Genomic DNA, 16,355 nt, shown 5'->3' with positions numbered 1-16,355 from the left:
ATCTTTCTATGTTTCTATGAGATCTATTTGCATGCACTGCTTTCAATGCATATTCATTGGGGAAATCCTGAAAAGCCGACCGGATTCCGGCCCTCGAGGATCGGAGTTGCCCACCCCTGATCCAGCATCTTATTTAGATTAGAAAATCAGTTGATTCTAAAATAATAGCTCTTGCGAAGACTGGGATGGAGAGTTCTGAAATTTCAGCTGACAGAATCTGCGATCAGTTTTATATCATCAATTCAGATGATAGGAAATTGTTAAGAAAATACACTACAGTATGTTGAATGCTCTGTTTATTTCTGTGTATCGCAAAGGAGGAGCGTTGTCGACGCCAGCTGACTGCCTACAGGACATGCCTCGTGCTGGTGCCTCACCTCCTCTCATTCTCCAGCAACTCCCCCTCCCCCCCATACACACCAGTGGTAATTAGAGGCTGAGGGCTGCAGCTGGAGGGCATCCGTGCACACAATGTTGTCGCATTGACATCCATGCATTTCAAAAAGATTGCGGCACACTGGTTTATTTGATTAGGACTCTTATTGGAATTTTTGTGTGTATGCAATTATTGTTTGGATAAATGGACAATTAGGATCTAGTTCCTTTCCTTTTGCAGAGACAAGAAATTATAGACCCCCCTGTTAAGGTCATGGAGGGTTGGGTAACCAAGCAACTGGAAACTTATTTAGATAGATGTGAGATTTTACATTTGTCCCAATCAGGTTACCGTAAAGGGTTTAGCAAAGAAACAATGGTGAGTTCCTTCATTGTGCTTGGGAAATTGTTTGTCAAGTTCAGAGCTCCTCATTTTGATATGTCTAGTGCTTTTGGCCTTGCAGATATGAACTTCTATTATAAATTTTGAATAGATTTGGAATTCAGGGTATGGTCTTAAGTTCTTTTTAGGGCTTTTTACCTGCCAGATCATGTACAGTAAAGATGCATTTTTACAGCTGTAGTAAAAATGGCCTTAGCATGTGGAAATAACCTGTGTAAGGGCATGCTAAGCAAAACCCAACAAAACAGATCTCACTCTACCTGAAACAGAGGAAAACAGCCTCAGAGGTCCAGAGGTGAACAGCTGCATAAGCATATACAGTAGAACAACACAAAAAAAGCCTCCATGTAAGTAATACAACTCAGCATGTAATAAAATTGTGTAAATATAAATAATGAACCAGCACTTATCTTATGGTCCGACAGGGACTGGTTTCACATACAAGCTTCTTCAGGAGATCCAAGTGCTTTGTCTAAAACAAAACAAAAAAAAAAACATGCTGAGCCACCTCTGGCCCTCTGAGACTTTTTTCCTCCATTTCAGATAGATTGAGATCTGTTTGGTTGGGTTTTACTTAGCATGGTTTTGATCTCTTGTTGTGTCTAAGGGCACGATAAGGCCACCTTTTACTACCCTACCCCTTAATTAAGAAGTACGTTTGGAAGGAAAGGTGTTTTTCAGACCACTGATGCGCAATCACAGTCTTCGACACACAAACTGCTGATTCAGGAAGTAAGTGACATGTCATAGCCTTCCTTACCGAGGCAGCTTTGACTGTTGCATATAGACGGATTTAGTTTCAGAGAATCATCTCTGACCCAGAACAGAAATCTAAGTCAAATGTAATTAAGACTTAAGCCATAGCCCCTTTGTTTAAATAATTAAAAATGTAACCTTCAGTTCCCTTTCTTCATGCTTTCCCTTATCTGACCTTTCAGTTATGACATTCCATCAGCAGTTGCTAGAACTCAGTATCTGCTGGTTGAGGCAAAGTGCTTGCTTCGGAAATCTGATGTGGATGGCATAGAAGACAGAAAGTCTGCGGGCACTATGATTTCATGAATTTACCTCCTTAGGGCAGATTTCTAAAATTTTTTCATGATTTTATCCAGTGGCAAGTTAAGGGGAGGGGCCAGGGGGCGGTCTGCCTCGGTCGCCCGCATCCATCTTTTTCTCTGCCCCCCCCCGTTCACCCCCAACTACCCCGCGCCCCTTTCCTTCCCTCATACCTCTTTAACATTTGCGGCATGAGCGGCAACCCTAACCTGCTGCTTGTGCCAGCGTCGGCTCTTCCTCTGACATCACTTCCTGGACCTACACCTAAGAAGTGACATCAGAGAAAGAGCCAACACTGGTGCGAGCAGCAGGTTGGGGTTGCCGCTCATGGCGGGAACATTAGAGGTATGAGGGAAGGGAAAGGGCATGTGCGTGTGGCAGGAGGGGGGCGAGGAAGAGAAGAGGGCGGAGAAGGGGTGTCACCCTTGCTACGCCATTGATTTTATCTTTCATTGAAAGCAGATTTATGTGTTTTAACAATGATTGAGGCAGAGATTATCTTTTTTTTTTTTTAGGTTTTATGTATAACAATTTTTATTGAAAGAATCAATTAATCATTACAATAAGATAATACAAAAATACATTCAATACAATAAGAATCATCATAATAATAATATTTCATACAAATTTAAATCATTCTTTCAAATTTAATTTCCATATGAACTAATCCAATCTTATCTTTCCCCCTAAATGAAATCCCTCCCCCTGGCTGAAAGTTGACAAAAATAAAGAATTAAAATAAATAACTGGAATGTAATTATTAAACCTAATTTTCATAATAAATCATTGATAACCAAACTTCGTATTCTTGGTGATAGATTCTGAATATAAGTATCCCAAACCTCCATAAAAAAGAGTTTTTATAGGCGAACCTCCCAACTCTCAAAGCAAAATTGAATACAATATCAATAAAATGATCATTATACAGTTTACAGCTACTGTACATTTTTACAAGGTAAGAAAATGTTTGTTTCTACTTTGTATTTACACCACTAATTTTCATTGTTGTTAATTTCTTTAGAAGGAGAATACTCCGATGACTTCTGCCATTTGGTAAGCTGGATAAATGCATGATGTAGCATCATTTGTACAGGAAGAGGCTAACTATCGAAGCTTCTGAACTTATCACCTTTTCTGTTAGATATTACCGCAGTCTGAAGTAACAGAAGAGTCACCAGGAGCACCACACAAGGGAAAGCAAAAGTTCAAAGTAAAGGAAATGTATTTGACAAAGCTGCTGGCCACAAAGGTGAATTTTCTTACCTCTTACTCCCAATGTGTGAACAAGTTGGTATTTCTCTCCCTGAAAAGTCCTAACAATTCTTTTGAATTCTATAATAAATTAGGGCACATGGCTAATATCTGTTTTTTGGGGTTTTTTAAAAATAATTCTTTATTCATTTTGAAACTTAAAATAGCGCATACATGAATACATTACAGAATATATTAAAAAAATAGCACTTACAACTTTCAATAAAATATATAAATAATATTCCCCCCCCCCCTTATTTCCATATAATCAAGAAAACAATCCCAATATAATATCTCCCTCCCTGGATGTGTAGATTCTAATCAGAAGTAAAAGGAAACATCATTCAATAGTATCAATAAAGTTAGTCAATGGACCCCATACCTGTTTAAACCATTTATTACCTCCTTGCATAAATATCATTTTTTCGTATCTATAATCTAAACATAATGAGACAGTATAGTTGGCTTGAGTCTTGGAAATTTGGTTATGTAACAAATTGCATGTTAGCTATAAATTCTGGTGTGCCTGACTCATATATACACTTGGCCCAGCTGGACTTAGTAAATGAGAATTTGTTTCAATCAAAAGTTGGTCAAGATCTAATCATCTGAAAAGAATAAATAAAGCAAATGTTACATGCCACAGTCCATGGTTAAACTGATATATACTAGCACCTCTCTAATTTAGGATTATTATAACTTGTACTAAATTGTTTTCCAGGTCGCCATTAATTCTTATGTTGAAAACCTATTCAGGCACATTTGGAATTTACCCAACAATAAAGCCCCTGTTGCCATTAAATACTTCTTTGATTTATTGGACGCCCAAGGTGAAAATAAAAAAATTACAGACCCCGATGTACTACATATATGGAAAACTAACAGGTACATCTATAAAGTGACAAATTATTGCTTCTCTTTCTTCTTTTAAGGCACACTTGTCAGTGCAATTTATTAATTGTTGTTGATCGGTCTATCTGTATGCCCCGTGGTATAGTGAGGGTGAGAGGGGCCTGGGGTGGTGTTGCCCCCCCACCACCTCCACACACTCCTTCCCTGCCACCTCCTCCTGCTGTGCGGGTACCGCTTCCTGTCCCCCCTACCTCTGTAACGTTCCTGGCGCGAGCAACTCTCAAGCTACTGTCGCACCGGCGTTGTCTCTTCCTCTGACATCACTTTCTAGGCGCGGGTCCAGCTTGGGGGTTGCTGCTCACGCCAGGAACGTTACAGAGGTACAGGGGAATGGAAGTGATGCACATGTATGGCAGTGGGGAGGAAGGGCGGAGAGGACGACAAGTGCCTGCACCCTCACCAAGATGGCACCCGGGTTGGACTCCCCCCTTACTACGACACTTTGTATGTATGTTGCAGGGGGCCCAACCACTATACCACTTTCTCCGAAAATTGCTACGATTGTTATTGTTATTGCTACGATTGTTACTGAAAAATGTGTGTGTGTGGAGGGGGGGGGGAATCCTAATTTTGGTTCAGATTGGTCCATTTTTTATCTAGTGTGAACTAGAGGTGTGCACGGGGATGGGGACAATAGGAAACCTGTGAATATCCATGAGAATCTGTAGTGTTGGGGGACCAAATAGTCATTCATGCCCTGGGGATGGGAGGGGATGGATTGGAAATGAATGAGGACAGGAGGGGATAGATCAGAAGTGAATGGGGATGGGAAGGGTGTTAAATCTGAAAAAGCATTTTTCTAGGTCATTCTATTATGTCTCTAAACTAACAATTGTTAACATTGTTAATTGGAACATTAAAAATGAAGGATCAGGTTCTGGCAGTGATCGAATCTGCTTTCTTCCAGATGTGTGTGCTTAGCAGATTAAAAACTATGCTATCACATTATGACTTTCGCATAGTAGTTCAAACAGTGATTCTCCAGAAATTGGATCACTGCTATGCACTATATCTGGGGATAGCGTCCCCCAGATGTAGAGCTTTGCGGGTCATCCAAAATGCAGCTGCATGGATAATAGGTGGAGGGAACAGATTTGAACACGCAACCCCATTACTGAAATGGCTCCATTGGCTACCAGTAGAATATCAAGTCATTTATACAGTTTGCGTGTTGATATTTAAAGTAGTGATGCATAAAAAAAAATCCAACAAGGAAATGGGCCCCACGGTAAAACGATTGTGTAGGGTTAGGAAATGTATACATCAACCTGGGATAGGTCAAATCAGTCAATATTTATTAAAATAACAATGTAACAGTCTTTGTCATATATTCACTACTTACCATGGACCAGACACGGTTCGCATTTTGGCTTAGAAGCCTGCCTTTGGGGTACAATTGATATCCAGCGGATGGCACTTACATGTCATCAAAAATAACTGTAGCAGTAGCTCGGGAGTAATTCAATGGTATAAAAAGTATGTCCCTCCGAGATAGTAAAGGCAAGAAAGATGTCTGTACAACCTTGTAATTTATTTTAATCAATAAGCATCAATATAAACAGTCTCTAAAAAGAGTCTCTATGCATAGCTTAAGAGTATGATCTAGATAGCAGTAGTCCGTTGAAGCAAAGTCCTTAAGACTTCTTTCCAATAGGACTTTGCTGCAACGGACTACTGCTATCTTGATCATACTCTTAAGCTATGCTTAAAGACTCTTTTTAGAGACTGTTTATATTGACGCCTATTGATTAAAATAAATTACAAGGTTGTAAAGACATCTTTCTTGCCCTTTACTTTGTTGTTCTTCATATATCTCAAGGCAAGAATCTTCTTCTGTTTCCTCCAAGATAGTAGACAGCGGTATATGCTCTATCAAAAAAGGTAGCTCATTTTGAGATCCCACGGTACTCGACATAGGTACTAAAAGTACTAGCCATCAAGATCTTTGAGGTCAGAAGGGATGCTATGGATAGTTAATGAAGAGCTGACAACTGTACGTTATGAGAAAATTAGGACTTCCATTATCTCAGTGGCAGGAGTAGTGTTATGGAACAATTTGACAGGACCTCTTCAGCTGTTATCTGATTTACAGAAATTTAAGAAGGTCTTGAAGACAACTTTATTTGAAGAGGCTTTTTTTTAAATGATTTTTTTGAAGAACTTTTATGAATGTACTGTAATTGTTTTATGTTTCATTGTCACCTGAGAGTTATGTATGTATTTTTGTGAACCGCATAGGTATAAAAGGGCTAAAAGAATCTAATATAATAAAACGCTAGGCGGCACATGCGCAGTTCCTAAGTGTGCGCCGCTTTTCTGTGAGCTGTAGCGACAGGTAGGAGTGCGCATGCGCGGCTTAGGGTTCTGTTTTTCGCTCTGCCATGCTCTCTGCTGCTCCCTGCTGTTTTTGAGTCTGGCCTGCTCCCTGCCGTATTGTATTTTTTCGTTGAAAGACGCGGCGGTGACTCCTCTCACGGGATCATGAGAGGAGCCACCGCCGCGTCTTTCAACTAAAAAAATACAATATGGCAAGACGAGCAGGGAGCAGGCCAGACCAAAGCTCCAACTTTAACTGCCACTCTGGCCTGCTCCCTGTTGAAAGACGCAGCGGTGGCTGCTCCATTATTGCCGTCGCCGCGATATACGGACCCGCAGGTAGGAGCCGCATGCCCCTACAGTACTCTCTACCTTCGCCGCCGCCGTTCGTTCTTTCAAAGACGCAGCGGTGGCTACTCTCACGATCCCCGCCTGCGTCGGACTTCCGACGCAGGTGGGGATCATGAGGAGCCAACGCCGCATCTTTCAACAAAAAAAAAAAATACTCGCTTTTAAAAATTCTTCAGGCGCCAGCAACGGCTTGCCGCACGCGCCCCAACTTCCCAATGCCAAGCGCCCTTTTAAAATCTTCAGGCGCGAGCGGCGGCTTGCCGCACATGCCCTAACCTCCAAACCCCCCTGCCGGCATCTATTTTTCCTCCTCCTCCCTCTCGCATGCTCACAGCGTTTAAATGAAAAGCGCTGCCACTGGCCTCCCCATCTCCTCTCCACTGCGGCCCGCCCTCTCACAACTTCCTATTTCCGCTAGGGTTGGCCGCACTGTAGAGAAGACACTGAGGCCAGCAACAGCGCGGTGCAGCGCTTTTCTGTGAGGCAAGTAAATTTCTGTGGGGCATATGCACAGGGGGAGCAGAAAATGAATGCTGCTGGACGAGGGAGGGAAAAGAAAGGGAACAGGGGGAGCAGGCAATGGGTGGTTGCACAGGGAAGAGGGGGAATGCTGCTGCTACACAGGGAAAGGGGGAATGCTGCTGCACAGGGAAGGAGGGAATGCTGCTGCTGTACAGGGAAGTGTGGGTGAATGCTGCTGTACAGGGAAGGGGGGAATGCTGTTGCTGCTACACAGAAGGGGGAATGCTGCTGTTGCTGCACAGGGAAGTGGGGGAGGGGGAGAAAGGGGGCCAGGGAACAATCTTGGTTTGCTTTGGGGGGAGACAAAAGGGGGCCATGGAGTGAGACAGAAAGATAGGCAGGCAGCGCACGAGAATGAAAAACAGACACACAGAAAGACAGCAGGCAGGGAGAGAAACAGAAATAAAGAAACACAGACAGGAAAAGGGGGCCAGGAAGAGAAACAGACAGAAAGAAAGACAGACAGTGAGAGGGAGAGACACAGAAAGAAAGAAAGACAGATAGACATATTCTAGCACCCGTTAATGTAACGGGCTTAATGACTAGTTTTTAAATAAATAACTACAGAATTTGCTGCCTATGACTGACACATATACTTAGCTATGTCAGTTTTTGTACGGCAATTAAGACTTTTATTTCTTAAATATACCATTACTAAATAATTACAGGACTTATTCGGAATATAACTGGGCTAGGTTATGTATACAATATTCAATGTAACTGTACTTTCTTACATTCCAGATCAAATTTATCTGGTCTTATCTTTCTGTCATTTGCTTCGAACCAGTAGTGGTGTAAGCGGAATATAAGAAATGGATAAAGTAAAGTGAATGGGGACAGGAGAAATGGATCAGAAGATGAATGGGGATGGGCTGGAGACCTTGACTGAGAAACCTGAAACACTAACAGAATCCAGAATATACAGAAAGTCAACAAGTCACAACTGTGCAAGAAAACACAAATCACACAAGCCCACCCCAACAAAGCAACCCCCCCCCCCCACACACACATATATGAGATCAGTAGAGAAGGTGACCAATAGGTCTCTAACACCCCTGTGACCCCTGGATTATCTAAAAAGCCCCCACCCAAAAAAAAAAAAAAAAAACCCGCCAAAAGAATAAAACAAAAGTGATTGCAGTATCTGGTGCTAAGCTAAAGTTCAATATCTCACAGACTTCCTAAGGAACAGTATTCAAAATTAGGCTACGCCCTCGCGGGGATAAAGAATTCAGATAAGCATCCCAAACGATCAAAAAGTGACGTCTGCATGGGAGGCCCACCGCCTCACGGGCCTCCCATAAGGCCAAAGTATGCACCAAAGATCGCCATCCTCAAAAGGACGGTGGTTCAGATACTATCCAAGATTGCAGGATACATTTACGAGCAAGGACACACACCTTACGACACCACAGGGAACCCCCTTTAGGTTAACCTCAGAAAGCTCCCGGGAAGTCCAAAACCAATTGCTCCACCGTGCCCGAGAGGGTACAGGGGAAAAGACGTTGGATATAAGTTACTATAGTCCTCCAAAAGGAGCGTATAGTCCAACAATCCCCAAAAGAATGAGCAAAAGTATTAGGTTCCTGGCCACACTTCAAACAGAGAGGGGAGGGAACACCCCAAATTTTACGTAACTGCACTTGGATATATAACATTTCAGCTTTAAAAAATCAAAATCAAAATCTGGCATATTAGCAAAGTAATGCCTATAGTTCACTGTATGTTTATGTTTTTAGTGGGAGCTTCTATACCACTACTAATGACTGGGGAGTCAATTCAGAGCAGTTTGCATGAGCTTCAGTAAAGGTGTTACAATACATGAGTATAAATGCAGGTTGGGTACAGGTTTTGGGGAGAAGGGGGTAAAGAAACTGTGGGTGTTGGTAAACAGATGAGGATTGGGTGGAGACAGGAAAAAAACTGACTGGGGACAGGGACCAGATTATATCCCTGTGCATACGTCTAGTCTGAACTCCAAATGCACGTTTATCATATGCAATGTGTAACGCTTTCCAGCTTGTTGCATATATTACTTACACTTGTCCAATCCTAAGTGTTTTCTACAGGTTGTTATACTTCCAGCTGCAAATTGCTTACACTTCTTCTTTTCCTTCCTAGTCTACCTCTTCGTTTCTGGGTGAATATAATAAAGAACCCCCAGTTTGTCTGCGATATTAAGAAGACTCCACATATAGATGGTTGCCTCTCTGTGATTGCACAGGCTTTCATGGATGCATTTTCTCTTGCAGAACAGCACCTGGGGAAGGTAATAAGGCTTTTTTTGAGAATCATGCCTAGTTGCACCTAGTGAGGCCTAAGGTCATCTCCGCCCCTAACCACAGCTACTTTGACCTTAGGTGCCACTAAGCGCCATGCTGTAGGTGTGATTCTGGCACCTACTTTTTAAAATGTGTTTTCAATTGGTTTTAAATGGTGTGTTTAATTATTACGCCAATTAAAGCTGATTAATGCAATTAAGTTAGGCGCAATCTAGGTGCCTACTGGGTGCCTAACTTTCGGTGCCGTTACAGAATTTGGCCTTTATGTTGATGATCATTTCGATGTCAAATCTTTTGTATCCTTCTGTAACCTGAAAGCTTCTTTCAATGACCTGGATCGTAAGGTTCTCAAAGAAGTGATCTTCCTTTTGAGAACTTTCACCCGCTGAGCTGTCATCCTCTCCTTTAATGCAATGTCTTTGAAGATTTGGTCGCTGTCATTAATTTTAGTCTTATTTCAAAAATATCATATAATGACCTCCCAAAATACTATGCCATTGCCGTTGCCAACGGAACATTCTGGCCCCAGCCCAACACACTGCTAGGAGTCAGGTTACCAAATATGGAAATAGTTGCCTTATTTGCTAAACTGATCTCTAGCAGGGCATTGTGATACTTTGGCAAGGGTCATCTATCAAACAAGGCAATCCTTATTGCTTTAAATGGTAGCCTGACCCCTAGCAGTGCATTCCGATACCCTGCTAGGGGTCAAGCACTGCCATTTTAAATTATGGCCATGCCAGAGGCAGGAGGAATGAGCATTCTCCTGCCTTTCTACTTTTTGAGGTGGGTGGGAGGTACACCAGACTACCAGAGATGTTTTTTGTGACATCTAAGGACATCCTTCAAACCGATTGTGCGTTCATATTTTCCTATAGGAAGCACCAACAAATAAACTTTTGTACGCCAAAGACATTCCACTTTACAAGGAGGAGGTGAAGACATACTACAAGGCGATCAGGGATCTTCCGCCACTATCTTCCTCAGAACTGGAAGATTTCTTAACTCAGGAATCCAAGGTACCGCTCTTTCGAATAAGTAGAGCTTGGCGTGTGTTCCTGACTTTGAGTATCGTAAATCATTCAGGCATGTTACCTCATTGACACTTTTTTATGTTTCAGAAACATGAAAATGAATTTAAAGAGGACGTGGCCTTGCTGGAACTCTACAAATACGTTTCAAAATACTATGATGAAGTAAGGAGACAATTAATAAATACCCCTAAGCTAGAAATGAAGACTAGAAAGGGAGCGATATAGAGAGAGCTTCCTCCTGCCCCTTTTTGTTTCATGCTTATTCAGATCTGACTTTTACTAGGTGACAGTGCCCTGGCCCTTCATTCTCATATACCAGAGGTTATTTTCCACCTCTTAAAATATCTCCCTCTTGTCCAGCCATCACAGGGATAGTTCTTGGCCAAGGGCTACAAACCATAGCAATGTATAGAAGCTGATGCGTGCACCTCAAGTCTTGTGACTAAATGTCACCTTTATACAAGAGAAGGAAATCAGAAGATCGCATCAGTTTTGTAGAGAGGGGATGGACCTTGATATGAGTCATGTCAGTGGATTGGGCTCCTGTCTGATTTTGATTCACTGTAAATACATGCAATTCCTGAGTTATAGATTGCCAACTTAAGTACAACTCGTACTTAAGAACACGGTTGCGGTTTCATTTGATTTCACTGAGCAGTATTTCTAGTGGCATAGACTCCTACATTTCTCCTGCAGCTGGTTCAGGAATGATGTATGACCACATTAAGAACAGTGTGTGGTTGTGGAAGCTGCACCTTAGAGGGAACACTGGGGGACAGTTGGCCCTTATGTCAACTGGGAGTAGAGGTAAGCAGCAAGAATCATAAAATCTACAAGTTCTGAGTTACATACAAAGAAGACTTATTAGCAGCTTTAAAAACGTAACTTGTTCTTAACCTGGGCACTGCCTGTAACTAACATATCAAAGATAAGTGTGATATAATTTATAAAATGTAACAAAATTAAATGAAGAAATTTGGGAAAGTAGTTATAACGGAGCCGCTGACGATCTGATGCTTAACACAGTAGCATAGTAAATGACAGCAGATAAAGACTTGAACAGTCCATCCAATTTGCCCTGTAACTACACACATTACAATTTCATGATTAAATTGTCTTTTTTCTTTATTTCTTCTGGGCCACTGGCCTTAGGTTCCAACTACTGGAGTTGCCATTGAAGCTCGCTCCAGCCTATCCAAACCATCTCCTTTCCGGGATTTAGACCGTGAAAGTTAACACCTTAATATTCTAGTTAAGAGGTCCTCTGTGTTCATTCTGTGCTTTTTTGAACCCCCATCCCCATTTTCCTCTCCACCATTTCCAGGCATCTACCACACTGTCCATGAAAAAAAATTACTCCTAAGTCTACCACCCTCAACTTCAAATTATGTCTTCTAGTTTTATCAATTTCCCATCCCTATCGGCAATGAAATTTTGAACCACTAAGGGTGGCATTGCTGAGATCCCAGAAGAAATGAAAAATTCCTGTTGAAGTACTGAGGACGCAATATACTGTAAATATATATTTGTTTTGGAACAAAATGATACTGCTTTTGAAGGCTTTTCTATTTATTAGCCAGCAGGAGTGGATTACCATTATACAGATAACATAGAGACCATTTCACGAAGCTGTGGTAAGCGCTAGCATGTCTACCCCATCTTAAAATGGCTTACCACACGATAGGGATAGGGACAGGGACTTGTATACTGCCTTTTTGTAAAGAATTACAGGTCAGTAAGTCTGACTTCTGTGGTAAGCAAATTGATAGAAATGCAGAGAATGGTCAAGTTTCTGGAATCCTGTGGATTACAGGACCGGAGGCAACATGGCTTCACTAGAGGTAGCTCTTGTTGGACAAACCTGATCAATTTCATTGACTGGGTGACCAGAGAATTGGATAGAACATGGGCAACTGAGGATCGCTTCTGTCTCTCACTGGATACTAGAGATGTACTAGTAGGTGCCAGGGGGCTCTACTATTTTTTACAGATATGCAGAGGAATGGTGGCGGGGTTGGACCAGCCTTTTATTTTAATGGCAGAATCTAGGCTAATGTGAACCTCGTTTCAGATCACACAGTATGGGGATGTCATTATTTGAAGATCATAGGAGTATGCCCATAATCCCAAGAGCCCTAAAGAAAGACTTCCCATTCCAGGAAGCCTTAAGGCTCAACAGTTCCAGGTGTGTCCCTTTTATCTGGTGAGGGTTTGGAAGGGGAGTTACAGTAGAGAAAGATGATCAGTCTCCTCCTGGACTAGCTGCAGTTTCCCCACTCTTTAGCAATAAAAGCAAATTTATAAATAAGCTAATACAGGTAGGGCACAAATAATATAGTACTTACAGCCATTGTGTGCTGCTCAGCCCTTGTTCCTGGATGTCATTCAGGCCTAGTAGGTTCTCTTGTCTCATGATCTTTCTCCAGAGCTTTAGAGTAGAGAACGACACGGGGACAAACTTTTTCCAGTCCTGTTGAGTTTTATCACTGTCATAACTGCACAAGCCTTGAACACTTATGATTTTAAAATGTTTGAGGCTTGTGCAGATGAGGATGGCGCTTAGGCATTGGTGGAATGAGGCATTATGACATCACAATCTGAGCTCTAGAAGTTGCTGCTTATGATTTTAAAGGGTTTGAGGCTTGTGCAGATGAGGACGAAGCTTGCAGGAATTGGGTAGGGACAGGTAAAGAACTCACTGGGACGGGATGGAAAAATGAGTTTCCGCAGGGACAAGGAAACGTTTCTCCCCATGGCATTCTCTACCTCAGATCATGCTAGAAAAGTGCTTACGATACACTAGTTTTTCAGCCAGAGAGCCCATGTTCAGGGAGCTCTCACACAACTTGTACATATCCTATAACATGGTTGGCAGAATTTTAGAACTGTCTGAATAAATGAGAGCTTTTCTAAACGATGACATGTCGTGAATTCAATTCTTGTCAATATTTTACATAAAAAAAGCCTAAGAAAAATGTTTCAATCTGTTTTTCTTTTCACAGATCGTAAGTAAGCTAATGAAAGAACAGAGTCTAGCTGATGCTTTAAAACAGCTACAATACGTCAAAAACTTATTTGATGAGAAGAAGAAATGCAAGTGGATGTGAGACCTGGGCTTGATTCATTTTGGTTGGACACTAACTTTTCCCCCCAGAAGTAGCTCTGGTCTACTTCCAATGAACCAAATACCTTATGAGGCACTTTGTTGGTAAATGCTGGACGAGAACATTTTTCTTTTCTTGATCTGCTATGCCAGGCTTTCTCCACAGGATCTCATCAGTCCTACATTTTAGAAGGAAAAAAATCTTTGAACCAGTGGTATAGACATGGGAAGGCCCCCTCCAAACCTGCAGCACCTGTTAAATGGCTGGCAGGGATGCTAAAATCCATGAGCTCAAAAATTCTTTTGCTGAGCTGTCCCCCGCCTCCTGCAGGAAACCTGAAGGTAGCAGCGTGGCTCCAGCCACCAATGCCTGGACTCCTTGCACATGCTCAGTTTGCACAAGGTAGTGTACACATAGGTGAAGTCTGGGTGGAACATGAGTAGGACTCGCATTTATGCACATAACTTAATGAAATACAATAAGTTGAGCACGTACGCCAGCTCTGGGACTTATATTAAGTGCTCACCCCTACATTATAGGCATGTAGCCTACTTTCCTTTATAGAACAGGCGCCTAAATATAGAATTAACCCCCACATATCTAAAGATATAGGCATTGCTCTACTCACCAACTTTGCCTCGCAGCATGTACTTAAAAACATCCCTGTTAGCAGATTCACTGCATGTTTCTCAAGCTGGTCCTAGAGCACACCCTAGCCAGCTACAAGTGAATATTCATGAGCTAGCACATTTAAACCAACCACCATTCTATTTTGGATAGGCCAAAAACCAAACAGTTTCATGCTGTTTTTAATTTTATTTGAATATGTTAACTCAACTTCCAGATTCTATAAATGGCATCTAACTTAATTGGCAAAATACCTTTAAAAGCCTCAATAACTGGAAAAAAAAAAAAGTAATTAAATTGGGCGCTAGATGCCTATCGCATGGTGCTTAGCAGCAACTAAGTGGGCGTGGCTATGGGCAGAGTGTGCGATTCTCCATAAACTTAGGCGCCTGAAATGTAGGTCTTTAAAACCCTGGCCTACATTTCAGGTGCCTAAATTTTCACACAGGCGCCACTAGCTGTGATTCTGTAAACAGCGCCTATGCGTGACTGACCCACAGCCAGCGCCATTTTTCTAGGCGCCATTTACAGAATCTGGCCATAAGGACCTAATTCTATATATAGTGCCAATAAAACTGTGCTTAGCACTGTTCTATAAACTGCGTTTAGAGGTGGGCATGGTTCATAAAATACAGATCAAAAATAGAAATAATTGGCAGAACCCCTCATTTCTGCTTGAAGGACCAACACTGAGAAATAACTAATCAAAGTTTAAGTGAAAAGACACATCCATACAGGACTTGAATTATAAAAAATAAATTTGTAATAATTGAATAATTTAAGGCAGGAAACTTATAAGTGACCAGCACCAGGTTATCAAACCTTAATAAATCCTGCCCCATACATTATGTGGTCCTTTAATCTGATATCAATTGAATAATTAACACTCAGTGGAAGTACTACGAGGGGAAAGAAGGGACCAAAGGCATTTCAAAAACCCATCCCCTTATAGTGAATTCAAAACTATTCAAAACATTTTTTTCAAAATTATAATAAACAAAAAAAGTCATTCAAAAGGCTTATCTGGATCACAGCCGGTATGTTGTCATGGCTCATCACAGCTCGACAGAGCTCCATTTCGGATCTTCCGCAGGAGCCGAGACGGATGATTAGAGTCCAAAATGGAAAACATACAAGATCGGGCTTTCGAGCCGAAGTCCAATGAACCCTCAGTCAGGAGCAAAAACTCATGCTGCAGACAAAATTAGATCAGTACATGTAGCACCCGTTCCCATGACTATAATTTAAGAATGGCCATTTACACCAATTAAAACCGGGTATAAAAAGCCTCTATGTACCTTAGGAATGGATCAGGCGTATTCTGTAACAAGTGTGTGTAACTTTTAAAATGTTATGTATGTTCTATTGTCCTTTGATACTCAATTTCAATACTCAAAGTTGATATGGGAACAGATTAATGCTATACTTGAGGCATCGATTCCTTTAACATATGAGGCAGTCATATGTGGGACGATATTACATCTGAAGCCCTCATTGGACAGATATAGAGGTCGGCTTTTCCTTATCATGACCGGGGTAGCCATACGAATGGTTACGCGCAACTGGAAGAACTGGGATTGCCTTAATTTTAATTTTTGGTGGGCAAATTTATGTTTAATTTATAGATTTGAAAAAATGAATGCAGCTATGCTGGGACACACTAAGAGATTAAAGTTAATCTGGGGCCCTTTGACATCTTTTATGGATTCATTGTAGTTGTCTTTTCCTTTGTTCCTGGGGGAGGGAGGTATTTCTTTGTATGATTCTATTCCCTTATGAAATGTTGGTTGGGTGGGTTTTTTTATTGTTATTGATTGATTATAAATGCATATATGATTAATATTATTTGTATAGATACCTATCGCATTTTTGTTGGTTTTGAAACTCAATAAAGATTTATAAAAAAAATAAAAATAAAATGTTATGTATGTATGGTTGTAATCCGCTTAGTTTTCAGGTGGACTATAAGTCTCTTAATAAAATAACTTATATAAATGATCAGAACCTGCCCATGCCACACCCCCTTTTGAGAGCCACACGGTAGAATTTATACAAACAATTTTATAGAATACACTTAGCAAGTTGTGCGTGAAAGTCTCTCTTATCACATGTCACCTTTGGA

The 16,355-nt window shown here is 41.4% G+C and overlaps 1 protein-coding gene across 1 annotated transcript in view; it reads left to right on the top strand.

Annotated features, from left to right (window-relative positions):
- Positions 1-16,089, top strand: part of PLXNC1 (plexin C1) — a 128,561-nt gene extending 112,472 nt beyond the window's left edge. Inside the window, exons 25-31 of the mRNA XM_033952774.1 lie at positions 2,856-2,887; positions 2,976-3,083; positions 3,807-3,970; positions 9,308-9,455; positions 10,347-10,487; positions 10,590-10,664; positions 13,505-16,089. Coding sequence (XP_033808665.1) covers positions 2,856-2,887; positions 2,976-3,083; positions 3,807-3,970; positions 9,308-9,455; positions 10,347-10,487; positions 10,590-10,664; positions 13,505-13,609 — 773 coding nt within the window. The 3' untranslated portion in view covers positions 13,610-16,089. The remainder of the gene's footprint in view (positions 1-2,855; positions 2,888-2,975; positions 3,084-3,806; positions 3,971-9,307; positions 9,456-10,346; positions 10,488-10,589; positions 10,665-13,504) is intronic.
- Positions 16,090-16,355: the final 266 nt, after the last annotated feature.

Source organism: Geotrypetes seraphini, chromosome 7 (genome assembly GCF_902459505.1).
Source record: "Geotrypetes seraphini chromosome 7, aGeoSer1.1, whole genome shotgun sequence".
Classification (NCBI taxonomy): Eukaryota; Metazoa; Chordata; class Amphibia; order Gymnophiona; family Dermophiidae; genus Geotrypetes; species Geotrypetes seraphini.
The sequence above is the reverse complement of the archived record's forward strand: the minus strand, read 5'-3'. Positions and strand labels throughout refer to the sequence as shown.